This window comes from Oncorhynchus nerka, linkage group LG20 (genome assembly GCF_034236695.1).
Source record: "Oncorhynchus nerka isolate Pitt River linkage group LG20, Oner_Uvic_2.0, whole genome shotgun sequence".
Taxonomy (NCBI): domain Eukaryota; kingdom Metazoa; phylum Chordata; class Actinopteri; order Salmoniformes; family Salmonidae; genus Oncorhynchus; species Oncorhynchus nerka.
In genome coordinates, this window is record NC_088415.1 from 54,503,692 (window position 1) to 54,530,806 (window position 27,115).

The following is a 27,115-nucleotide window of genomic DNA, read 5'->3' on the forward strand; positions in this document are numbered from 1 at the left end:
CTAGTCCAATGCTCTAACCACTAGGCTACCCTGCTGCCCCAGGGACTCAAATCACCCAGTTTATAAATATATTATACCACGGGTATGACAAAAGATGACTTTTTACTCTTCTAGTTACGTTGGTAACCCGTTTATAATAGCAATAAGGTGCCTCGGGGGTTTGTCGTATATGGCTGTATTCAGGCACTCTGCGTTGCATCTTGCATAAAAACAGCCCTTAGCTGTGGTATATTGGCCATATACTACACCCCCTCGGGCATTGTTTAAATATATACTTATTCAAAATATTGAGTTATTTACTAGCTAAATGCAAATGTCTACTTTTCGTTTTCTTTTTTTTTACATAATGTTGCTAGCCTACCTTTTACACGTGATTACATAGAAAATGAGTCTAATGCAAATAAAATGGAACAGATTAAAATAATTCTAAATATGCTTCTTTGTGCTTTTATTAAACATGAGGTTCAAGTTTTTATTTTAAAAGAAGTCAAGTAATGTGTATCCAGTAACGGATTTTGTGTGTTCCTACTGTATAGCACAAGAGGGACAGGCTCACACTCACAGTTCACCCACACAATCACCTCTAGGCGGCAATGTTGAGTTGTTAAATCTAGTGTGTGTGTGTGTGTGATTATATTTACTCTGTTGTCCAACTATCTTTAAAGTAGGAGGCCTCTTTTAGTAGGTAGTGTGCCAGTTCAGTTTGTGTGTACCCTAAAAATAAACACACACGGCAATACCCAGTGTAAAGTTAAAAAGAGAGTGCCATACACAAACTCTTCTAATTGGGCTAAAGTGAGGCGAAGGCCTGTGTCTTTCTGGTATGGACATCATCTCCTCAGGAGGCAGTTACTGGACAACATGGCATTTGAAAGGTAATTGTGAGGTGTCATTTACTCCTATGCTGCCAGTGATTTTGTTAGTGAATCCAGTGCTAATCAAAGATATGATAGGATGAAGGTACCTTATAGAGATGAAAACGATACAATGTTATTAAAACACACTGTATCCATGATAAACATATATATTTTATCTTTATTTAACTAGGCAAGTTAAGAACAAATTCTTATTTTACAATGACGGCCTACCTCGACCAAATCCTAGCCTGGACGACGCTGGGCCAATTACGCACCGCCCTATGGGACTCCCAATCACGGCCGGTTGTGATACAGCCCGGGATCAAACCAGGGTCTGTAGTGTCACCTCTAGCACTGAGATGCAATACCTTAGACTGCTGTGCCACTCGGGAGCCCCATAAGCCATGGTGCATTTCAGTTTTGATTTAGCCTGTAAAAATGCCTATGAAAATAAAATGATTAAAAAAATAAAATAAGTATAGCATCTCTGGTCTGGGCATAGCTACACTTTTAAATATGGGTTCAACAATGTGTGAGTAAGCAAACATGATCTCCTTTTTGTAGAGTCTGAAAATGTAAGACTATGAGGGCACATTGTTTGATGGTTTGCAAAAAAACACCATTAGATAGACAAATGATTTATGGAATATACGACATATCTTAAAATCGTACTCAAGTTTAACATGCAGTAAACTCAGCTGCTGGTTTGACAGCAAAATCCAACGTGTAGGACTGCTGAGCCAAATTGTCCCAACTAGGCCGCATTTATTGTTTTCTCAACCTAACTACGTCCATTACTGTCTTCCGCCCAGGATTTCGTTCATTGGATGATGGACAATCCATTTTAGCCAATGCCTTGTAGGAAGGCTGCCGACTAGTGTACATTCAGACCAATGATAGTCAAGCGGGTGGTATTCGAGGGGTACACTTTCAATGTTTTCTCTGGCAAGAACGTTAGTTCCTGCTCTTTCCTGGCCGTTTCCTGTAATCGTACAGTGTTGTGAGACGGAGAAAGCCATGTGTGTCGATGCAAAGGTAAATGTAGCACCCCGAAATGATAACTGAGAGAGCCGAGGCAGTGGATGGTTATTAGGCGGTATTTTTTTTAAATGAATAACAGACGAAGTCTATCCCAAATGCCATTGCGGCCTTACCCGTGTCTGATCGTAGACAGGCTAGTATGGTTATTGTGGCACGTTGCTTTGGTTTGGTCCGGTTTGTTGATGAGATTGAAAGAGTGGATGGTATGCAGTAAATTATGAAGATGTTAGTTATTGACTGACACATTGCAGTAGTTATTTATATACCTTTTGAAATAGATTTTAATTCCAAAACCGCTTTATGTGGGTTATGCAATGCCAATAGCCATTCAATGCTAACGTTATCTCTGTAACCGTTTTGCCGAGAACAACACTGTCAGAAACGCCTGACCATGTATAGACAGATTTCTCCCACTTGCCATTTAAACTATTAATGTCCATACAAATACTGCTTTTAAAATGGTCTATGATAATAATGAAGGCATGTTTGATTCAAGAAAAAACAGAAGCCACAAGTGTTTGTTGTTATAGGTAGCTAGATGGCTAACTAGTCAACCAACTAACTAGCTAGCTAACGTTACTAGCTAGCTACCACATGACAATTCAGACCATTTCACCTCACCAAGAGAGCAGTTTTAGCTTAACCACTTTTTCCTGGTTAAGCTAAGTGTTTATCTTCTCCTTTTCTGCTTTAGCAAAGAGACATCAGCAAATGATCTCGCAGATGGGCATCCATCCGATCATTACACACAGCGCTGAGGAGAGAAATAGGCACTGAAAACAAGGAAGAGGAAAGGGGTGAGGAAGAAGTGGAGAAACAGGGGGACTCTCCTCTTCCCTGAGTGTCTTTCTCTTGTATCTAGCTCGTTTTCCCCACCATCTACACCACCACTGTAATATTTGTCATTGGAGGATACACAGACGAAGGCCAAGTCAATTCTCTGCACTGGACTGAAACCAATTTTAGTAAGTCAATTATATGTTATTGATATGTGTACTCTGAATAATATTGATGATCTTGGATTAATTTAAAATTATTTTTTGTTTTTCCAATAGTTTTTTAAAGTGCACATTCTGGGCAGTTTTCTGGATTCCCTGTCTTTTCTGACTGAGAGCAAGGCTGTTTTGTTCTCTATATCTTCTGTGGACTGGGCAACATGGCAGACCCCATCATGGACCTCTTTGATGATACGCCGCTGTTCAACCTGGATGCTCTGCCAGGCGATGCCTTCACCCAGGGTTCCTCAGACCCTGTGGAGGAGGCTCTGAAACTGGCTCTGGGGCAGATTGACCCCCCCTATGAACCCACCCCAGCTCTCTGCACACCAGTCGCAGCTCCAATAATCCCAGACCCAGTCCCTGTGCAGCAGCAGGCCTCCGTCCCATTTGCCCTCCCTCAGACTGTTTCAATCGCTTCAACAGTACCTCAGACAACACTCTCTGTAGCCAGTAACACTAGTCGGGCTACCACAGTCCTGCTGGGCTCACCTCTGACTGTCAATAGCTCTGCTGGCACCACACAACAGATCACAACACAACAATTTACCACACAGCAGCTCACACAGATTGCACAGCAGCTTACTCCTCAGCAGCTAGCTGCCATCACCCAGCAGGCCGGGGGGCAGGGAGGCTCCAAGATCGTCATCCTGAAAGGACCTGGGGGGCATGCACAGGTGCTGCAGACTGTTCCTGGGACAGGCTCTCAAGCGGGGAAGGTCACCTTTGCCAGGGTACTGTCTGGAACCCAACTTAGGCCTGGCATGCAGATACTGTCTGGGGGAACGGTCCTGAACCAAGCGTCTCCTGGGCAGGGACCGGTGAAGGTGGGGACTGGGATACAGAGGCTAGTTCAGTCGCCCAACGGACCCCTGAAACAGGTGCAGTTGATCTCCATGCCCCAGGGCCAGACGCAAACTGTCCAGATGCAAATACCGCAGGCCCAGCTTGCCCAATCGCAACAAATCCAGCTACAACCCCAGACACAGGTGCAGCTGCAGTCTACCATGCAAACACAGGTTACCGCCACTGCTACAGGCACCACTTCAGTACGACCACAAGGGGTTACCCTCACTACAGTACCACAGCAGGTAAGACTGCCCTTTGACTTTACCATCAGAATGATCAAATGCTATGTTTTGAGTAGTCAGGAATAGAGGTCGGCCGATTATGATTTTTCAACGCTGATACCGATTATCGGAGGACTAAAAAAAGCTGATACCGATTTAATCGGTTGATTTTTGTTTACATTTTTTATTTGTAATAATGCCAATTACAACAATACTGAATGAACACTTGTTTTACCCTAATATAATACATCAATAAAATCAATTTAGCCTCAAATAAATAATGAAACATGTTCAATTTGGTTTAAATAATGCAAAAACAAAGTGTGGGAGAAGAAAGTGAAAGTGCAATATGTGCCATGTAAGAAAGCTAACGTTTAAGTTCCTTGCTCAGAACATGAGAACATATGAAAGCTGGTGGTTCCTTTTAACATGAGTCTTCAATATTCTCAGGTAAGAAGTTTTAGGTTGTAGGAATTATAGGACTATTTCTCTCTATACCATTTGTATTTCATTAACCTTTGACTATTGGGTGTTCTTACAGGCACTTTAGTATTGCCAGTGTAACAGTATAGCTCCCGTCCCTCTCCTCGCTCCTACCTGGGCTCGAACCAGGAACACAACGACAACAGCCACCCTTGAAGCAGCGTTACCCATGCAGAGCAAGGGAAACAACTACTCCAAGTCTCAGAGCGACTGACGATTGAAACGCTATTAGCATGCACCCTGCTAACTAGCTAGCCATTTCACATCGGTTACACCAGCCTAATATCGGGAGTTGATAGGCATGAAGTCATAAACAGCTGCTGGCAGAACCACAAAAGTGCTGTTTGAATGAGCAGTCAGTGTGCTCTATCAAATCATAGACTTAGTTATAACATGATAACACACAGAAATACGAGCCGTAGGTCATTAATATGGCCGAATCTGGAAACTATCATCTCGAAAACAAGACGTTTATTCTTTCAGTGAAATACGGAACCGTTCCGTATTTGATCTAAAGGGTGGCATCCATAAGTCTAAATATTCCTGTTACATTGCACAACCTTCAATGTTATGTCATAATTACGTAAAATTCTGGCAAATTAGGCATCCCAAACTGTTGCATATACACTGACTCTGCGTGCAATGAACGCAAGAGAAGTGACACAATTTCACCTGGTTAATATTGCCTGCTAACCTGGATTTCTTTTAGCTAAATATGCAGGTCTAAAAATATATACTTCTGTGTATTGATTTTAAGAAAGGCATTGATGTTTATGGTTAGGTACACATTGGAGCAACGATATGCACCGCATCGATTATATGCAACGCAGGACACGCTAGATAAACTAGTAATATCATCAACCATGTGTAGTTAACTAGTGATTATGATTGATTGATTGTTTTTTTATAAGATAAGTTTAATGCTAGCTAGCAACTTACCTTGGCTTCTACTGCATTTGTGTAATAGGCAGGCTCCTCGTGGAGTGCAATGAGAGGCAGGTTGGTTAGAGCGTTGAGCGACTAGTTAACTGTAAGGTTGCTAGATTGAATCCCCGAGTTGACAAGGTAAAAAATCTGTCGTTCTGCCCCTGAACGAGGCAGTTAACCCACCGTTTCTAGGCCATCGTTGAAAGTAAGAATGTGTTCTTAACGGACTTGCCTAGTTAAATAAAGGTGTTTAAATATATAAATATTTTTTAAATCGGCCAAATCTGTGTCCAAAAATACCGATATCCGATTCTTATGAAAACTTGAAATCGGCCCTAATTAATCGGCCATTCCAATTAATCGGTCGACCTCTCGTCAGGAATACAGTGACCTGGTCTCCACCTCAGGTCTCAAGATTGTACATTTGTAATTTAATCAACATCTTCTCATTTCTAATTGATAATTGCTCTCACCTCAGGGTGAAGCTAAGAGGATTACCCTCGTGCTGCAGCAGCCCCATGGTGGCACGACCCAGGGGGGTGCTGTGACGGTGGGTGGGTCGGGTCAGCTGCAGCAGGGCCAGCAGCAGAGGCTGGTGTTAGGTAACCTCCCAGGGAAGCTGGTCCTCCAAGGGGGTCAGCTGGCTGCTCTCACCCAGGCCAGGGCAGGGCAGACAGGGGCGCAGCCTAAAGTACTTACCATCCAGCTGCAAGTGCAGCAGCAACCCAACCAACAGGGGGGACCCAAGGTAAGGAGGAGTGGCCTGAATTAGTCATTACAAAATGATCCTCATTTAACTAATCAGAAATATTGACTTGTTCTATGAAGACTTTGATCTGTAACTTGAACTGTCTCTGTCCTGCAGTTTCAGCTGGTGTCTGGAGGGCAAGGTAGCAGCCCACAGGTGGTTCAGATCTCCCAGGGGCAAGGTGGACAGAGACTGGCCATGCCCCTCAAACTGTTGCTGCAACCACAGGTACACACACACATGCCTCATGTCTCAATATATGTAGTCCTGAATTGCACATCTCACTAGTCAGTGTTGTTTTTTCTTTTTTTCCCCTTACTCTTAACTCGTCCATCTCTTTCCCCAGATGAGCTCCACCTCCACAGCAGGCGGTACCGTCTCCGTAGTGAAGGTCATCAACACCTCGGCTGCTGGCTCTGCCCCTTCCACCACCACCACCATGGCATCAACAGGGATACGGCTAGCCAAGGCCCAGGAGCCTGTACGGCGTGTGGAGACCCTGGGCAAGCAGGAGAAGGCCAACCGCATTGTGGCCGAGGCCATTGCCAGAGCAAAGGCCCGGGGAGAGAGGAACATTCCACGAGTCCTCAACCAGGACGAACTGCCTCCTGGACAGAAGGCTGCTGACAAAGGGGCTGCTGCAACGACCACTGGCACACCTGGAGCCAAGAAGAAGGGGGGAGGAGGCGGGAGTAAGAAGAAAAGCCCACCAGGGGCGGGGGGGAAGGGCATGGCTTGTGCTGAGAAGAAAGGCAAGGCCAAGGCAGCAGGTGGAGCTGCTGTAGGGACACCTGTAGGGGTGGCTGGAACCAGCGGCAGCAAAAGCAAAAGCAAGGCAAAGATCAAGTAAGTTTGTTAGGAGCAGTTTTGTCATTTAACTTTGAGTGTTAGATCTATTTTTTGAAACTGATCATCTTTCTCATCCTCTCTCTCTCGCCCCAGTACGATCACTCTAGTGGGGGGTAAGAAGAGGAAGAGGAATGCATCCTCAGACCACTCTGATGGGGACTTGAGCCCTGCCTCTCCCTCTAAGGCCCTGGAGGAGGACATGTTAGCAGTGAGACACATCCCTCCTACTGACACACACCTACACACAACACAACCACTTTTCCCCCCACACACATGCATGACGCTACACTAAACTACAGTATAGTATTTATCTCTAAATCTATCACCACTTCGTAAATGCCACTTCAATAAACGCACATCCCTGATTTGACATTTTAGTAACATAATACGTTCGGTGTTGTACTGGCTGTTTGTCTTAGACTTCCTGACTGGTGTCTTACTTGTTTGCATGTCACCCCCCCCCCCCAGAAGAGGCGCTCTAACCGTCAGGTGAAGAGGAAGAAGTACACGGAGGACTTGGACATCAAAATCACTGACGACGAGGATGAGCCGGAGGAGGACGTGGACGTAACCACGACGGCAGCGGTGGCGTCCATTACCGGAGGGGCCGCGGGGCAGCTGATGGGAGAGCAGCTCAAACAGGAGCTGCAGTTGGACGGGGATGGCCTTTCCAGCATGCAGTTCTTTGTGGTGAGTGGGAGATCTAATCAAGTTTGGGCTGTTCTGTTCTGTTTTGTTTATCACATGCAAATGACAGCTGTATAACACACATGTATATGTGTCACAGGAAAACCCCAACGAGGAAGATGCAGCAATTGTCGACAAAGTCTTGTCCATGAGGCTAACTAAGAAGGAGGTGAGTGTGCTTACTGTGCTATTTATTTCTTCTTTTAATTGTTAGTATTTATCGACTTTGCTGATTTTAAGAAGTTGCAAATCATTATGCGTCTTTGTTCCTCTCTCCCTATTTTAAAGGTGTCTCCAGGACATTATATAAATGCTGAGGAATTCTTTGTCAAATATAAGAACTAGTAAGTGTCACTCTCTTTCCTTATGTTCATTACACTTTGGTGTGCTAATCCCTTATTACGGTCTATTGACCAAAATACTGGTGTGGGATCCATTAAATTGTTTGGAGTATCCATAGCTAACCCCTCAACCCTCCTGTTCCCACTCTCAGCTCCTATATGCACTGTGAGTGGGCCACTCTGGAGCAGCTGGAGAGAGACAAGAGGATCCACCAGAAGCTGAAGAGATTCAAGATCAAACACGCACAGATGAGACTCCTCTTACAGGAGGTAAGGGAATGCTATGGCCTCTTTCACAGAAAAGTGGTAGCCCTCCGATTTGACAAGTAGATGGGAATGTGTATAGAGATGAACTTCAGGGATCATAGTCTGTGTTTCTTTTGTTTCTTCTCCTTTCTGTGCCCCTGTCCCCAGGAGGAGGAGCCCTTCAACCCAGACTATGTAGAGGTGGACCGGATCCTGGATGAATCCAACAGTGTGGACAAGGACAATGGAGAGGTGAGAGAAGTCCCACACCATGCCTCTGAAATCTGTGAGGATGCAGCACTCCTGCCGGACTAAATTCTGATTTCTCAAGGACAAATCTTGAAATCTGTCACCATGAATTTAAACCACGAATTGATCTCGTGAAAATTCAGAGTCAGGATTATTTCTGGGTTGGGGCGGCAGGGTAGCCTAGTGGTTAGAGCGTTGGACTAGTAACCGGAAGGTTGCAAGTTCAAACCCCCGAGCTGACAAGGTACAAATCTGTCGTTCTGCCCCTGAACAGGCAGTTAACCCACTGTTCCTAGGCCGTCATTGAAAATAAGAATTTGTTCTTAACTGACTTGCCTGGTTAAATAAAGGTAAAATAAAAGAAAAATGTCTCTAAAAGTGTATTGTGTCTCCTTAGCCGGTGGTGTATTACTTGGTGAAGTGGTGCTCTCTGCCCTATGAAGACGCCACCTGGGAGCTGAGGGAGGACGTGGATGAGGACAAGGTGGTGGAGTTTAGGAAGATCCAGGACCGCCAACCTCAGCTCAAGAGAACGGTGAGTGTCAGATGCTGTGTGTGGGTATTCACTGGTTGTGTGTGTTTGCCACGTTCCATGTGAGTGCCACTGCTCTAGTCTCCTATGTCATCATTCCTCAGTCTAAACCATTCACTCATCTCATTAGCCCCGACCCCAAGCGGCTGCATGGAAGAAGCTGGAGGAATTCAGAGAGTACAAGAGTGGGAACGTACTTCGAGAATACCAGCTAGAGGGAGTCAACTGGCTGCTCTTCAACTGGTACAACAGGTACTGACTGACATTTCTTTATGTGCTTTTGAATGCATTTCATATCCCACTAGGCAGCGTAGCCTAGTGGTTAGAGCGTTGGACTAGTAACCGGAAGGTTGCGAGTTCAAACCCCCGAGCTGACAAGGTACAAATCTGTCGTTCTGCCCCTGAACAGGCAGTTAACCCACTGTTCCCAGGCCGTCATTGAAAATAAGAATGTGTTCTTAACTGACTTGCCTGGTTAAATAAAGGTAAAATTAAAAAAAATTACATGCATGCATGCACACATGCATACAGTACCAGTCAAAAGTTCGGACACACCTACTTATTCCAGAGTTTTTCTTTATTTTTACTATTTTCTACATTGTAGAATACTAGTAAAAGACATCAACTATAAAATAACATGTGGAATCATGTAGTAACCAAAAAAGTGTCAGGCAAATCAAAATATATTTGAGATTCTTCAAAATAGCCACCCTTTGCCTCGATGACAGCTTTGCACACTCTTGGCATTCTCTCAACCAGCTTCATGTCACCTGGAATGCATTCCACAAATTAACTTTTAACAAGGCACACCTGTTAATTTAGGTGTGCCTTGTTAAAAGTTAATTTGTGGAATTTCTTTCTTTAATGTGTTAGAGACAATCAGTTGTGTTGTGACAAGGTAGGGGTGGTATACAGAAGATAGCCCTATTTGGTATAAGACCAAGTCCATATTATGGCAAGAACAGCTCAAATAACAAAGAGAAATGACAGTCCGTCATTACGTTAAGACACAAAGGTCAGTCAATGCGGAAAATTTCAAGTGCAGTTGCAAAAACCATCAGGCGCTATGATGAAACTGGCTCTCATGAGGACTGCCACAGGAATGGAAGACCCAGAGTTACCTCTGCTGCAGAGGATATGTTCATTAGTTACAAGCCTCAGAAATTGCAGCCCAAATAAGTGCAAGTAACAGACACATCATCATCAACTGTTCAGAGAAGACTGCGTGAATCAAGCCTTCATGGTCGAATTGTTGAAAAGAAACCACTACTAAAGGACACCAATAAGAAGAAGAGACTTGCTTGGGCCAAGAAACACGAGCAATGGACATTAAACCAGTGGAAATTTGTCCTTTTTGTCCGAGTCCAAAGAGATATAATTTTTTTTTTTTTTTTTGTGGTTCCAACTCATGCTACTCATGAGATGCAGAGTAGGTGAACGGATGATCTCTGCATGTGTGGTTTCTACCGTATTTAAAATTCAAGGCACATTTAACCAGCATGGCTACCACAGCATTCTGCAGCTATACGCCATCCCATCTGGTTTGCGCTATCATTTGTTTTTCAACAGGACAATGACCCAACACACTTCCTGGCTGTGTAAGGGCTATTTGACCAAGAAGGAGAGTGATGGAGTGCTGCATCAGATGACCTGGCCTCCACAATCAACCAACCTCAACCCAATTTGGGATGAGTTGGACCGCAGGGAAGGAAAAGCAGCCAACAAGCGCTCAGCATATGTGGGAACTCCTTCAGGACCTGTTGAGAGAATGCCAAGAGTGTGTAAAGCTGTCAAGGCAAAGGGTTACTACTTTGAAGATCATCAAATCTCAAATATATTTTGACGTAACACTTGTTATTTCATAGTTTTCATGTCTTCACTAATATTCTACAATGTAAAAATTAAGAAAAACCCTTGAATGAGTAGGTGTCCAAACTTTTGACTGGTCTGTCTACTCAGCAAATAAATGTCCCTTTCTCAGGACCCTGTCTTTCAAAGATTTCCCATGCTTGTTAAATGAACCATAAACAATTAATGAACATGCACCTGTGGAACAGTCGTTTTAATAAATAGGGCTAAGCCCCTTTTTTTCCTCATTTTCCGCCTGAATGATGAGCCCAAAGTAAACTGCCTGTTTGTTGCTCAGGCCCTGAAGCCAGGATATGCATGTAATTGGTACCATTGGAAAGAACAGTTTTTGAAGTTTGTAGAAATGTTAAAATAACGTAGGAGAATATAACAATACATATGGTAGGAGAAAATTCAAAGAAAAACCAACCAGATTTTTATTTATTTTTATGGACCATCCTCTTAAAATGGCAAGTATAAGGTCATACTGAAAATTAGCTCCCTGGATGCAATTCCTATGGCTTCAATAGGGTGTCAGCGGACTATGTTCAAGGTTTCAGGCTTGTAACGTAAAAAACGAAAAATAAATAACAGTTTAAGTAGAAGGACAGTCTTGGAAATTCGTGTTTGCGTGCACCATGAAGACAGGACGCACCTGCTAAAATCAGTTTCATACTTTCCGTAAGTAATATGATTGTTTGATTACATTTAGGGTATCTGAAGAGTAAATAGAAAGGTATTTTGACTTGTTGAAACAGTTTAGGGCTAGATTTTCAGAATCCTTTCTCTGCATGTTGAACGAGTGGATTACTCATGGCGCCAACTAAACTGACTTTTGGGATATAAAGACGGATTTTCTCTAACAAAACGACACTACATGTTATAGCTGGGACCCTTTGGATGACAAATCAGAGGAAGATTTTCAAAAAGTGAATATTTAAATAGCTATTTATGAAACCTGTGTCAGTGGAAAAATATTTTGTGGGGCACCGTCCTCAAACAATCGCATGGCATGTTTTCGCTGTATTAGCTACTGTAAATCGGACAGTGCGGTTAGATTAACAAGAATTTAAGCTTTCAACCGATATGACACTTGTATGTACCTAAATGTTTCATATCCATAATTTTTATGATTATTTATTTGAATTGTTTGCCCTACAGTATCACCGGAAGTTGTCCCGCTTGCGGGACGCCTAGCCCTAAAAGGTTTTAAGACACTAACAGCTTATAGATGGTAGGCAATTAAGGTCACAGTTATGAAAACGTAGGACACTAAAGAGGCCTTTCTACTGACTCTAAAAAACACCAAAAGAAAGATGCCCAGGGACCCTGCTCGTCTGTGTGAACTTGTCTTAGGCATGCTGCAAGGAGGCATGAGGACTGCAGATGTGGCCAGGGCAATAAATTGCAATGTCCGTACTGTGAGACGCCTAAGACAGCACTACAGGGAGACAGGATGGACAGCTGATCATCCTCGCAGTGGCAGACCACGTGTAACAACACCTGCACATGATCGGTAGATCTGAACATCACACCTGTGGGACAGCTACAGGCTGGCAACATTAACTGCCCGAGGTACACCAGGAACGCACAATCCCTCCATCAGTGCTCAGACTGTCCGCAATAGGCTGAGAGAGGCTGGACTGAGGGCTTCTAAGGCAGGTCCTCACCAGACATCACCAGCAACAACGTCGCCTATGGGCACAAACCGAACGTTGCTGGACCAGACGGGACTGGCAAAAAGTGCTCTTTAACGGCGAGTCGCGGTTTTGTCTCACCGGGGGTGATGGTCGGATTCGCGATTATCGTCAAAGGAATGAGCATTACACCGAGTCCTGTAATCTGGAGTGGGATCAATTTGGAGGTGGAGGGTCTGTCATGGTCTGAGGCGGTGTTTCACAGCATCATCGGACCGCGCTTGTTGCCATTGCAGTCAATCTCAATGCTGTGCGTTACAGGGAAGACATCCTCCTCCCTCATGTGGTACCCTTCCTGCAGGCTCATCTTGACATGACACTCCAGCATGACAATGCCACCAGCCATACTGCTCGTTCTGTGTGTGATTTCCTGCAAGACAGAAATGTCAGTGTTCTGCCATGGCCAGCGAAGAGCCCGGATCTCAATCCCATTGAGCACGTCTGGGACCTGTTGGATCGGCGGGTAAGGGCTAGGGCCGCCACCCCCCCAGAAATGTCTGGGAACTTGCAGGTGCCTTGGTGGAAGAGTGAGAACATCTCACAGCAAGAACTGGTGCAGTCCATGAGGAGGAGATGCACTGCAGTACTTAATGCAGCTGGTGGCCACACCAGATACTGACTGTTAATTTTGATTTTTGAACCCCCCTTTGTTTAGGGACACATTATTCCATTACTGCTCGTCACATGTCTGTGTTACCTGTTCAGTTTGTCTCAGTTGTTGAATCTTATGTTCAAGTTGTTAAGTTTGCTGAAAATGAATGCAGTTGACAGAGGACGTGTCTTTGTTTTGCTGTGTGTGCGTGCGCGCACACTTGTATTGCCAATGTATTGACACATCTTCTCGCCCTACAGGCAGAACTGTATCCTGGCCGATGAGATGGGTCTAGGGAAGACCATCCAGTCCATATCTCTGCTGTCTGAGGTGCTTGGTGCCGGGGTCCAAGGCCCCTTCCTGGTCATCGCCCCCCTCTCCACCATCACCAACTGGGAGAGGGAGTTCGCCACCTGGACTGACATGAATGCCATCGTCTATCACGGCAGCCTGGCCAGCAGGCAGATGATCCAGCAGTACGAGATGTACTGCAAGGACGACAAGGTGTGTGTCTGTCTTGCATTCTGTTTGTGGAACAGAGGAATGGATTACAGTGGTTGAGTACTAGTGTTATTCTGCAGTAGGACCTGTTGGAAGACATTGATTCTCTCGTGTTCAGATTATACGATTCTTGGTACATCATCATCTAGCTCCTCTAACTAGTGTTGTATTACATTTTCTCTGTAGGACCATCTGATCCCAGGGGCATATAAATTTGAAGCCCTGATCACAACGTTTGAGATGATTCTGTCCGACTGCCCTGAGCTGAGGGAGATCTCCTGGCGCTGTGTGATCATTGACGAAGCCCACCGCCTCAAGAACCGCAACTGCAAGCTGCTGGACAGCCTCAAGATGCTGGACCTGGTGAGTGTTTATGAGATAGACTAAGGGCTAGCTTCTGTCAGATCCATGCTAGCCGACATCTCCGTAGCGGTTGTTTTGGCGTGTCGGAGGTGGAACTGCGATAGATCTGTCAAATCCACAAGCAGCTCCTTGCGTTACCTTATTGCGAACACTGCTATTGGATGCAACCAAACCACCCCCGACTTAATATCTGACAAATCCCGTGCAAAAGTTAATACAGCCGTGTTACAAGTTCAAACACCCAAATGTGTGATGTTCTATTGCCTACTACACCTCGATTAGACTGATAGGCTTTAACCCCCCCATCATCCAAATTAACTTGACAACATGCGTGAACTTGTGGTCATTTCCGCCAACGATAGAAAGTGTCAACTATCGGCGTATTAAACTTTTAGCGCAGTAGGGATAATAAGGAAGGGAGTGGTTGGTGACACACGAGCAGCCGCTTACCGATTTGTCAGCTCTTACCGCAGTTGCACCACCAAAACGGCCGCTATGCAGATTTCCTCCAATGCGGGTTAACGCTCGATCTGATTTTAAATTGAGGCCTAAGGGACAGGGGGACAAATGTATTACTTGTGATGTGACAACGTTGGTCTTTTGTGGAAGCGACAGAATGACTCCCTCTCCTGTTTTGCCACTCACCCCTTCTTCATTCTTTCTCCTCCACTCAACTCTGTTCCTGTCCTCCCTGGTTCTCAGGAGCATAAGGTGCTTCTGACAGGCACTCCCCTCCAGAACACAGTGGAGGAGCTCTTCAGTCTGCTGCACTTTCTTGAGCCAGCTCAGTTCTCCTCGGAGTCCGAGTTCTTACGTGACTTTGGAGACCTCAAAACAGAGGAGCAGGTCCAGAAGCTCCAAGCTATTCTGAAGCCTATGATGCTGCGCAGACTCAAAGAGGATGTGGAGAAGAACTTGGCGCCAAAACAGGAGACCATCATTGAGGTAAGAGTTTATGCATAATGTTGCACCATATAACCAAGGTGACCTTGTATATGAGCATTATATTATTTTTTCGGAATGGACCATAACCATCAAGCTTAATACAACCGATCTACACAGGTGGAGCTGACAGATGTGCAGAAGAAATACTACCGGGCCATCCTAGAGAGGAACTTTAGTTTCCTCAGCATGGGGGCAACCAGCAACAGCAACGTCCCCAATCTGCTCAACACCATGATGGAGCTGCGCAAGTGCTGCAACCACCCCTACCTCATCACAGGTACCTCACACCCAATACTACAATACATGTCAATACCCTTCCTCCTTCAAAAACACAACCCCAATAGCATATCCTCTTAATGCAGCTAGCCTGCTATCACCTGCGACTTACCACAGGTTCTATTGAGCTAACATCAGTACAACCCATCATGGAAAACTCCTGTCTTTATACCATTCCCAGGATGTTAATATAATAACCCCCGTCCTCTCTTTTGTCCAGGGGCGGAGGAGTCTATTGTGGCTGAGCTGAGGGAGGTGTACGACCCCATGGTGCCAGACTTCCACCTGCAGGCCCTGGTGAGATCTGCAGGCAAGCTGGTCCTGCTGGACAAACTGCTGCCTCGCCTGAAGGCCGGGGGACACAAGGTGCTCATCTTCTCCCAGATGGTGCGCTGCCTGGACATCCTGGAGGACTACCTCATCAACAAGAGGTATGAAGGTCTAGATTGACTGCCTCATCAACAAGAGGTATAGTCGGGTTAGCTGACAACGTCAAGAAAACGATGCCCGCAATTCAATGGGGCAGATATGTTTGTGTTGTGATTCTGGCTAGCCAGATAGCTAGCAACAATGACGAGGAGCTGCCATGTTGTGAATCATAAGTGGCTCGTTTCAGCTAGTTTTTTTAGGTTGTTCTTGATACCTTGTCTTGTTTTGACTGATGTTTATGCTAATAGGGCTAGAATTCACTAGCTAGCTAACCAACTGTAATGATGTGTTTGAAACCAATATGCAAATGTATTTCATATCAAATTGTATTCATCACATGCGTTGAATACAACAGGTGTAGACATTAACATTTGAGTAATTTAGCAGACGCTCTTATCCAGAGCGACTTAGTGCATTCATCTTAAGATGGTTAGGTGGGACAACTGGGAAATGCTTACTTATGAGGCCTTAAACAACAATGCAGTTTAAAAAATGTATATAATTAAGTAAAATGTGCTATATAAATGAAAGGAAAAATGGTAACACAAATAACGAGGCTATATACAAGGGGTACAGAGTCAATATGCAGGGAACGATGTAATATGTACACATAGGTAGGGGTAAAGTGATAATAAACAGAGTAGCAGCAGTGTGTGTGAAGGATTGTGTGTGGTGTCAATGTAGTGTGTGTGAGTGTACATCGAGTCAGTGCAAAACAAATAATAAATAGAATACAAGTAGTGTGGGTAGTCATTTGGTTAACTGTTCAGCAGTCATGGCTTGGGGGTGGAAGCTGTTTAGGAGCCTTTTGGTCCCAGACTTGGAGCTCCGGTACTACTTGCCATGCGGTAGCAGAGAGAGCAGTATGACTTGGGTGGCTGGAGTCTTTGACCATTTTTATAGCCTTCCTCTGACACCGCCTGGTATAGAGGTCCTGGATGGAAGGAAACTTGGCCCCAGTGATGTACTGGGCCGTACGCACTACCCTCTAGCGCCTTGCGGTCAGATGCCGAGCAGTTGCCATACCAAGCTGTGACACAACATGCTCTCGATTATGCAGCTGTTGAACTTTTTGAGGAAATGAGGTCCCATGCTAAATCTTTTCAGCCGCCTGAGGAGGAAGAAGCATTGTCGTGCCGTCTATAAAAAAATAAATGTATACCAACTATATCGTCTCACGTCACCACATTGTTGCCATCAACGATGTCTGTCAAACATAGTTGATTTACTACTATATCGTCTAACCCTTGTGGTCTGCTTGAAACATGTAGGTGTCACAGAATGGGTCAGGGAGAGGTTGAAAATGTCGGTGAAGACACTTGCCAGCTGGTCAGCACATGATCTGAGTAGGCATCCTGTTTATCCATCTGGCCCTGCAGACTTGAATGTTAACCGGTTTTAAAGGTCTTACTCATATCGGCTACGGAGAGCGGGATCACAGTCGTCCGCAACAGCTGGTGCTCTTATGCTTGGTTCAGTGTTGCTTCCCTTGAAGTGACTATAAAAGGCATTTAGCTCATCTGGTAGGCTCACGTCACTGGGCAGCTTGTGGCTGGGCTTCCCTTTGTAATCCGTGATAGTTTGCAAGCCCTGGCACATCCGACGAGCCTCCGAGTCGGTGTAGTAGGATTCGATCTTAGTCCTGTTTTTATGTTTTCAATAAATATTGGAGATGTAAACTATTTTTCATGTTGTCAACAATCTAAACCAACCCTGTCTGTTTTTCCCCATAGTTGTGCATGTCAGTTTTGTTGCTTAACAACCAACCTGTCTATGGAGCTGTAGAAAGAATACCTCATCAACAAGAGAGATGGGAATGTTGATTTAAAAGCTAGATTTTGTTGTGAAGAGTAATCTAGATGAGTAAGAAGTTGCCTTTATCATTGTTCTGCCCAGATACCTGTACGAGCGTATTGATGGCAGAGTGAGAGGGAACCTGCGTCAGGCAGCCATTGATCGCTTCAGCAAACCAGACTCGGACCGTTTCGTCTTCCTGTTGTGTACCCGGGCTGGAGGCCTGGGCATCAACCTGACTGCTGCTGACACCTGCGTCATCTTTGACTCAGACTGGAACCCTCAGAATGATCTGCAGGTGATGTTTGACCTCAGGCTCCCTCTTTTGTCTGGGTTCTTCTAATATTTCATCCTAATTCCCTTACAACGCTGTACAAATAGCATCTGATTGTACTAACCCTGCCTTCTCTCAACAGGCTCAGGCGCGGTGTCACCGTATCGGCCAGTCCAAGGCGGTGAAGGTGTACCGTCTGATCACCAGGAACTCCTATGAGAGGGAGATGTTGGACAAGGCTAGCCTCAAACTGGGTCTGGACCGGGCTGTACTGCAGAGCATGAGTGGCAACAAGGAGAGCAACGTCAACGGAGTAAGGAGGCCCAAAATATTATTTACTTACGTAGTATATTATTTTTAAGCCTGCGGTTTGTTTGGATGCCAACCATCTGGTTAATATCTCTTCTTCCAACCGCTTCTCAGCAAATCCAGCAGTTCTCTAAGAAGGAGATCGAGGACCTCCTGAGGAAGGGGGCTTACGCTGCCATCATGGACGAGGAGGACGAGGGCTCCAAGTTCTGCGAGGAGGACATTGACCAGATTCTCCAGAGGAGAGCAACCACCATCACCATCGAGAGCGAGGGCAAGGGCTCCACCTTCTCAAAGGCCAGCTTCGTGGCCACCGAAAACAGGACCGACATCGCCCTGGACGACCCCGAGTTCTGGCAGAAGTGGGCCAAGAGGGCAGACATAGACTTTGATTCCATGAATAGGAAGGTAATGTGAAGGGCTCCATTCTGTGTGTGTGCACTACCTTTCTCAATGTGTTTTGTGAAAAGCTCATTTTTCTCCCATCCTCCCTGTAGAACACTCTGGTGATTGACACACCCAGAGTAAGGAAGCAGACCCGTCAGTTCGCTACCCTGAGGGGCGAGGGCGGGGAGATCTCTGACCCCGACAGCGACGACGAGTACCCGCCCGCCAATTCCCGGCAGTCCCGGTCCTCAAGGCGCTCCGAGCGCCAGACCGGAAATGGCTATGGCCGCACCGATTGCTTCCGTGTGGAGAAACACCTTCTTGTTTACGGGTAGGTGGCCCTGACTAAGGCCTAGAGGTTTTTTTCTGGACAGGTGTAGTTACAATACACATGTGAGAGTAAAGTTATGACCGGATTTTCTACCAACGCAAGCTCCACGCTATTGTGCCGAGGTCTCCTTTCTCACTCTGCCACCTCCTGTGCTTGTCCAGGTGGGGGCGCTGGCGGGACATCCTGTCTCATGCACGCTGTAAGCGGCGCCTCGGGGAGCGTGACGTGGAGACCATCTGCAGGGTCATCCTGGTCTTCTGCCTGCTGCATTACCGTGGCGACGAGAACATCAAGAGTTTCATCTGGGAGCTCATCACCCCCCCAGAGAACGGCCGGGAACCACACACACTCCTCAACCACTCTGGTATGTATGACTGTCATAGAACCACACACTCTTCAACCACTCTGTGAATGTGTCTTACAACCTCCATCCACCCATTGTCTAAATGTTTCTTGCTCTGTTTTGGGTAACTGTTTACATGTTTGTGTTGATGTATTTTCTCTGTCTTTAGCGTTGCCTTCCAGGGTTGTGAGTTAAATGTGCCAATGTGTTTCTAGGTCTGTCCATCCCTGTTCCTCGGGGCAGGAAGGGGAAGAGGGTGAAGGCCCAGAGCTCATTTGACGTTCAGAAGGTGGAGTGGATCCGCAAGTACAACCCCGACTCCCTGCTTCTGGACGACAGCTACCGCAAACATCTCAAGCACCAGTGCAACAAGTCCGTGTGTTTTCACCCTAGAGAGGACTGAAGTGTTTGTGCACAGTATCAGAGCATTTACCCTTTCCTTGTCTTCAGGGTGTTGCTGAGAGTGCGTATGCTGTACTACCTGAGACAGGAAGTCATTGGAGAACACGCCGATTCTGTGCTGAGAGGAGCCGATGCCAGGTATCACCCTATTAAAATGACTCATTACTTGCTACATGCATATCTACACGCACACATACTGAATCTGTCTGTGTCCTCGTAGGGATATTGACATCTGGATGCCTGAGATGGAGCAGCAGGAGGTGCCATCAGGCTGGTGGGATACAGAAGCAGACCGCTCCCTCCTCGTCGGTGTCTTCAAACACGGTCTGCGTTTTCAATGTCAAAGTCTTTAGGCGTTTTGTTTACTTGTCAGAATACCTTTGTTTATCAGTAGGAACGTGGTGCTAGGTGTTTTAGTGAGAGTGTTTGTAGTAACTCCTGTCTTGTTGCTCCAGGGTATGAGATGTACACCACCATGCGCGCCGACGACTGTCTCTGTTTCCTGGAGAGAGCTGGTCGCCCTGACGACCAGGCCATTGATGCGGAGCAGCACTCTGCAGACGCAGAGCTGGGAGACGGGTGAGCTACGCAAGCTAACCTTATTAGCACTTCGTTGAACAACCCGCTAACTTTATATCACTGAACTCTTTAGAGCTGGCCTCACCCCCATTAACTTGACAAATTGGTGGCTGAGACTTTGTTTTTGCCCCCCCCCCAGAGGAGACGATGACAAGTATTCTGAAGACCCAGAGTTCAAGCCTGCGTCAAGGCACACCAAAGACCTGTACGAGGAGGTGTGAATCTGTACTTCATATTCTCGTAGATTGATTTTGGTTAGAAAATATTGCTTTTATGTTCATGACAATCCCTCTCCCCCAGGCTGACTCCATGAACATGGGTGACGATATCTGTGTCGATGACAAGCCGGGGCCTGTTAAAACCAAGGGACCGCCTACTGGCCTGTCAGGAGCCTGTGAGTGGCCGACCAGCTCGTCACTTACTGCGCGGCTCCGGCGTCTGATCACCGCATACCAACGCAGCTACAAGAGAGAGCAGCTGAAGGTGGAGGCAGCAGAGAAGGGCGACCGCAAGCGCAGGAGGTGTGAGCAGGCCAGTAAGCTGAAGGAGATTGCACGCCAGGAACGCCAACAGAGGTACCAACTACTACCCTCAACTATTAACTCTGCAAGCATATGTGTCCTGAATCTGAGGTACAGTTGTTGTGTTTGTTTAATGTGTCCGTATGCTGTAACCTTACACAATTATCTGGTATAAGACTCGGAGTGGGTTTTAAATGTTCCACTATTTTAACCATCTGTCTTGTGTGTCTTGACTTTCTCTCCTAGGTGGACCCGTAGAGAGGAGTGTGATTTCTACCGTGTGGTGTCCACGTTCGGTGTCGAGAGGATAAAAGAGCCAAACGCCCAAGAGGGGGTGGATGCTAAACTGGAATGGGCCCGCTTCCGGACCTTCGCCCGTCTGGACAAGAAGACGGACGAGAGTCTGAGTCGCTACTTCCGCTGTTTCATGGCCATGTGCCGGAGGGTGTGCAACCTGCGGCCCGCCCGCGGAGAAGGTCAGAACCGCATCACAGCATTATTAAATCCCTTGACATGGTCAAATATAATAGAGCATGGTGTTGGATATGTGGGTTGATTTGGACAGACACCGATCCCTAACCCTCTCTCCCTCCCCAGACCCGTCAGATTTGGGGCAGTCTATGGCCCCCATCACCGAGGAGCGGGCCTCTCGCACCCTGTACCGCATCAGTCTGCTGCGCCGTCTTCGTGAGCGTGTCCTGCCCCACCCCTCCATGGAGGAGAGCCTGCTGCTGGCCCCACTCAGCTCCGAGCTTCCTGTCTGGTGGAGCACTCCGGCCCACGACCGGGAACTCATGCTGGGCGCCGCCCTCCACGGCGTCAGCCGCACCGAGCTTTCAGTCTTCTCCGACCCGCAGTTCTCCTTCAGTCAAGCCCACCACGACTACCTCGAGATCCAGCAGAACCAGCCCGCCCCTGCCAGTCCCCTCCGCCAACCACAGGCAGAGGAGGGCTCCGCCGTCAAGGAGGAGGAGGGACTGAACAGGGAGTCCGGCCTCCTTGGAGCTTCTGAGGCTCTCGGCCACACTGATACACAGACCACACCCCTCTCTCGCCCTGATGGGAAGGGACGTGATCGCACCGGCTTGGGCTGGAAGAAGAGCAGAGGGAGGGGCCCGAGAAGCGAAGGAAGGAAAGGCGGAGGAAGTGGAGAAGGAGGGATGTCTGATTTGGATTCAGACTCTGATTCAGGCTCGTCTACCTCTTCCCGGCGATCAGAAAGCTCTGACGACAGTGTGGACAGCGACGCAGAGAGGGAGAGAGGTGAGTAATGGCTAAGAGGAATCTAGACGAGTGTGAGGATTGAGTTAAGACGACACGGGTATATATATTTATTTCCTGTTTTCAGCTGCTCTGAAGATGGAGGAAGATGGAGAGAACAGCTTGCTCTCAATGACTCCATCTCAAGATGGCGTGCCACCGGAGTCCCTCACTGACCCCTTCAGGGTTGACTGGCCCAAGGTATGTAGGGGAGGTGTACTGTCTGCAATTATAGAGCGGTGGTTTCCAACCAGGGGTACTAGGACCCCTGGGAATACTTGGCCTTTCCACAGGGGGTACGTGAGAAGATTCATAAGACCATAGGCTTACTGGTAAAATGCACATGAAGGGGTACTTCAGGGGTACTCCGGGCAGAGCAGAATTCAGTTGGAGGTACAGTAACCGAAACAGGTTGGAAACCACTGCTATAGAGTATGGATGGGTCCAGATTCAGTATGTGGATGTGTAAAAGCTTACACATTAGTACTTCAAATACAGTAATAACGGGACGTTGAATAATAAACTGAACAGTAAAAGGTTTGGTTTGTTGTGTCGGTGACTGGTTGCTCCCTCAGGACCGTGTGTTGATAAACCGGCTGGACAGCCTCTGTACACTGGTGCTGTCTGGGCAGTGGCCGACAGGGCGGCGCTACGCCTCTGACGCCCAGCTCAACCCAGGCTCTGACGACCTAGGGGCAGGGGATGAGCTCAGCTTTGCACGGCTCATGCGGAAAGGCAACAGCACACCCGGTGGAGAAGGAGCAGATGGAGAGGAATCTGAGTTCACGGTCAAACTCCTCAAGGTGAGATGAGAGGAACATGGAAAAGAGGGGTTGAATCAATTCTGGTCCTGGGCTTTTGTTCTAGCCCAGTAATAACAGCTGATTCAGCTTTTTAAGCCATTGAAGTAAATTGGGATAAAGCATGGGTGACTGAGGTACAGATAGGATGACTAAATTGTTGTCTGTCCTCTTTCTCCATCCCCCTTTTCTTTTACTGTCCAACTCTCTTAGGAGGAGGGGCTGAAGCTGACCTTCTCTAAGCATGCCTTGATGTCCAACGGGTCAGGGGGAGAGGGGAGCGGGCGCAGGAAGCGTAGGGACCAAGAAGTAAGCATATAGACTGAGTATACAAAACATGAGGAACACCTTCCTAATATTGAGCTGCACACATGCACATTCCATGTCTCAAGGCTTTAAAAATCCTTCTTTAACCTGTCTCCTCCGCGTCATCTACACTGATTTTGAAATGTATTTAACAAGTGACATCAATAAGGGATCATAGCTTTCGCCTGGTCAGTCTGTCAAGAAAGAGCAGGTGTTTTGTATACTCAGTGTATACAATACTTGTCCACATTCTCATGCAGTCAGTGGTTAAGACGGCTCATAATACACAGATACTTGTCTGAGAACGGTAGACCACAATAAGTAACAAGCTACATACTCAAATGTTCATTCAATGTCTGCATTCATCAAGCCTCGCACACTCTCACTTCCCCCTAGTTGTCAGATCCAGACGGAGCGGTCCCGGTGGTCAATGCCATGACAGGCACAGTGCTGAGTGGGGAGCGGGCCCCTCGACGCAGGGACATGCCCAACTGGCTGAAGGAGAACCCAGAATATGAGGTGGAGGGAGACATGCTGGAGGTACATTATATCTAGAAGACTATGGCTGGGGCTCAAACGAGACTCTGGATAAAAGTAGTGCACTGTGAGAAATGCAGAATAATTAGAGATTTCCACTGCGGCTGTAGTGACTCTGTCTTCTGCGAACCCCTAGCTCCTTGTGAACAGAAGCAAGAGGAAGAAGAAGAGGACCGAGAAGGCAGTAGCCCTGTCGGGCAGTGAGAAGATTAACATAATTGATATGAGGACAGGAAAGAAGGTGAGAAATGGCAAAGGATGAGTGCAGGGGGTTTCTCTCAAATAAATATTGATTTGTGGATGCTGGTTGCCCGAGGGTTCATTTTTATTTATTTTATTTTCTTGCTCAGCTTGGGGCTGCGCATGGACCTATGCTGCAGGATCTGAGGGAGTTTCTGGAGGAGAATCCGGACACTGCAGTTGCACCAGAATGGGCTGAGACTGCCCGGTGCTCTGTGAGTACCCTTTATTAACAGGGGGATAGGTTCAATTTCAGAGAGTAAAATATTTTTATTCAATTGAAGTTGGACGTTTACATATACTTAGGTTGGAGTCATTAAAACTCGTCTTACAACCACTCCACAATTTTCTTGTTGACAATCTATAGTTTTGGTAAGTCTGTTAGAACATCTACTTTGTGCATGACACAAGTAATTTTTCCAACAATTGTTTACAGACAGATTATTTCACAATTCTAGTGGGTTAGAAGTTGACAAAGTAAGTTGACTGTGCCTTTAAACAGCATAATTCCAGAGAATTATGTCATGGCTTTAGAAGCTTCTGATAGGCTAATAGACATCATTTGAGTCAATTGGAGGTATACCTGTGGATGTATTTCAAGGCCTACCTTCAAACTCAGTGTGTCTTTGCTTGACATCATGGGAAAATCAAAAGAAATCAGCCAAGACTTCAGAAAATAAATTGTAGGCCTCCACATGACTGGTTCATCCTTGGGAGCAATTTCCAAATGCCTGAAGGTACCACTTCCATCTGTACAAACAATCGTACGCAAGTATAAACACCGCACAGCCGTCATAACGCTCAGGAAGGAGACACGTTCTGTCTCCTAGAGATAAATGTACTTGTGTGAAAAGTGCAAATCAATCCCAGAACAGCAGCAAAGGACCTTGTGAAGATGCTGGAGGAAACGGGTACAAAAGTATCAATATCCACACAAAAAACGAGTCCTATATCGACATAACCTGAAAGGCCGCACAGCAAGGAAGAAGTCACTGCTTCAAAACCGCCATAAAAAAGCCAGACCACGGTTTGCAACTGCACATGGGGACAAAGATTGTACTTTTTGGAGAAATGTCCTCTGGTCTGATGAAACAAAAATAGAACTGATTGGCCATAATGACCATTGTTATGTTTGGAGGGAAAAGGGGGAGGCTTGCAAGCTGAAGAACACCATCCTAACCGTGAAGCACGGGGTGGCAGCATCATGTTGTGGGGGTGCTTTGCTGCAGGAGGGACTAGTGCACTTCACAAAATAGATGGCAACATGAGGTAGGAAAACTGTGGATATATTGAAGCAACATCAAGACATCAGTTACAAGTTAAAGCTTGGTGGCAAATGGGTCTTCCAAATGGACAATGACCCCAAGTATACTTCCAAAGTTGTGGCAAAATGGCTTAAGGACAACAAAGTCAAGGTACTGTAGTGACCATCACAAAGCCCTGACCTCAATCCTATAGAGAATTTGTGGGCAGAACTGAAAAAGCGTGTGCGAACAAGGAGGCCTACAAACCCGACTCAGTTACACCAACTCTGTCAGGAGGAATGGGCCAAAATTCACCCAACTAGGCTACCCAAAACGTTGGGTGGAATGCTACCCAAGTTAAACAATTTAAAGGCTATGCTAGCAAATATTAATTGAGTATGTAAACTTCTGACCCACTGGGTATGTGATGAAAGAAATAAGAGCTGAAATAATTATCTACTACTATTCTGACATTTCACATTTTTTAAATAAAGTGGTGATCCTTACTGACCTAAGACAGGGACTTTTTGTAAGGATTAAATGTCAGGAATTGTGAAACTGAATTTAAATGTATTTGGCTAAGGTGTATGTAAACTTCCGACTTCAACTGTAGATCTTCTTCTTCCAGGGCTTTCTGCCAGACAGCCTCTTCCACCGGCTTCTCTCCGCACACTCTGTCATTCCCAAGAGAGACCGTCACCACAGCCACCACCACGCTCCCCAGCCTGACCCACTGGAGGACCCACTCCTGGGCGGAGGTGAAGAAGAGACCCTGGTCTCAGACGGGGCCTACATGATGGAGGACGAAGACTTGGAGGATTCTTCTTTCCTGACTCAAGCCTTTGATGTTAAGATGGAAGGCGGCGACAGCTTGTCACAAGGCGGATACGAGAGTTCTGACAGGGAGGCCCTTTTGGACGACGTCATTGTGCCGCAGAAGGACTCGGACTCTTCCTCCAGCTCAGAGGATTGACCAAGCCCGTCTTGTCTAATATAGTCCCCGATAAATCATGTTATTTTTCCTTTTCATGCTATTCCTCATTTTATTTTTTATCATGATCTATATTGAATTATGGATTCATTTGGGTTTTTTTTGTTCTTTTTACTCATTTATTTTATGTAGATTTTTGGAAAGGAGCAGGTTTGCACCCAACTCTTTCCATTCATGATATTCCTCCTCCCTCCATGACCATCCACTTGGCAGCCTGAACCTTAACAAAGTGACTCCATGCCCAACTCTGTTTCTCCATGCCCAACCACTGCTCTCCTTCTCGCTCAACCACCCCCTCAAACCCATCCCATTCCCAGCCTCATCTTTAAGGGGAGCCCTGCTGTATTAGGAGCCTTTTTATCCAAGAACCTCCAAGCTGGTCCTCCAGTTTAACTGGACGAGAGGACACATGTACTGAGCAGACCAGAACTTTTGCTCCCATGATGCCTGAGTCTGATGTCATAGGACCTTTCTGCGCCCTGTTGAGTCAGTGAACTAGAAGGGGTCCAATATGTGGATGTACATTTTTCTGAAATGATGTGGTAACTGTAAGGGGGTGGGGGGGATACTGGTATATTAGTTACTGATCCAGTGCTAGAAAGATGGGTGTATTGTACAATGTAGAGCAGGTCAGTTGTGTGCTATGGTGCAAAGATGACTGCAATGAGTTATTATTATTGTTTTATGACCTGACTGTATCTGTGATATGAATTACAGCAATCTACAGTGAAAGCAGCTGAGTCCTCTGGTCCTTGTGTAATTTTCTTGACCGCATGTGTTTGAGTTGTTTTTCTTCTTCTGCCGTTTACACTTCCAGTACCAGTCAAAAGTTTGGACACACCTACTCATTACAGGGTTTTTCTTTATATTTACTATTTTCTACATTGTAGAATAATAGTGAAGACATCTAAACTACGAAACAACATGGAACCGTGTAGTAACCAAAAAAGTGTTAAATAAATCCAAATATATTTGCGACTCTTCAAAGTAGCCACCCTTTTGCCTTGACAGCTTTGCACACGCTTGGCATTCTCTCAACCAGCTTCATGAGGTAGTCACCTGGAATGCATTTCAATTAACAGAACATAGCCCTATTTGGTATAAGACCAAGTCCATATAAT

At 46.2% G+C, this 27,115-nt stretch overlaps 1 protein-coding gene across 1 annotated transcript; it reads left to right on the top strand.

The window, feature by feature from the left end:
* Positions 1-1,785: 1,785 nt before the first annotated feature.
* Positions 1,786-26,726, top strand: chd8 (chromodomain helicase DNA binding protein 8). Its single transcript, XM_029623067.2, has 39 exons — positions 1,786-1,892; positions 2,593-2,863; positions 2,954-3,984; positions 5,852-6,121; positions 6,239-6,349; positions 6,468-6,967; positions 7,064-7,178; positions 7,439-7,660; positions 7,758-7,826; positions 7,946-8,001; positions 8,151-8,268; positions 8,413-8,496; positions 8,891-9,028; positions 9,156-9,277; positions 13,423-13,666; positions 13,850-14,026; positions 14,729-14,971; positions 15,089-15,248; positions 15,468-15,678; positions 17,573-17,768; positions 17,887-18,057; positions 18,168-18,461; positions 18,551-18,771; positions 18,933-19,135; positions 19,330-19,486; positions 19,565-19,654; positions 19,737-19,840; positions 19,972-20,095; positions 20,235-20,310; positions 20,396-20,670; positions 20,863-21,092; positions 21,214-21,879; positions 21,965-22,077; positions 22,452-22,679; positions 22,890-22,985; positions 23,379-23,522; positions 23,656-23,760; positions 23,870-23,974; positions 25,632-26,726. The coding sequence occupies exons 3-39, from the start codon at positions 3,055-3,057 to the stop codon at positions 25,974-25,976; spliced, it is 7,713 nt and encodes a 2,570-aa protein (XP_029478927.2). The 5' UTR covers positions 1,786-1,892; positions 2,593-2,863; positions 2,954-3,054; the 3' UTR covers positions 25,977-26,726.
* Positions 26,727-27,115: the final 389 nt, after the last annotated feature.

Coding starts and splice junctions, on each gene's coding strand:
- chd8 (XM_029623067.2), top strand. CDS start 3,055: ATGGCAGACCCCATCATGGACCTCTTTGATGATACGCCGCTGTTCAAC. Junction 7,661..7,757: donor CCAGCATGCAGTTCTTTGTG/GTGAGTGGGAGA, acceptor TATGTGTCACAG/GAAAACCCCAACGAGGAAGA. Junction 19,136..19,329: donor CACACTCCTCAACCACTCTG/GTATGTATGACT, acceptor ATGTGTTTCTAG/GTCTGTCCATCCCTGTTCCT.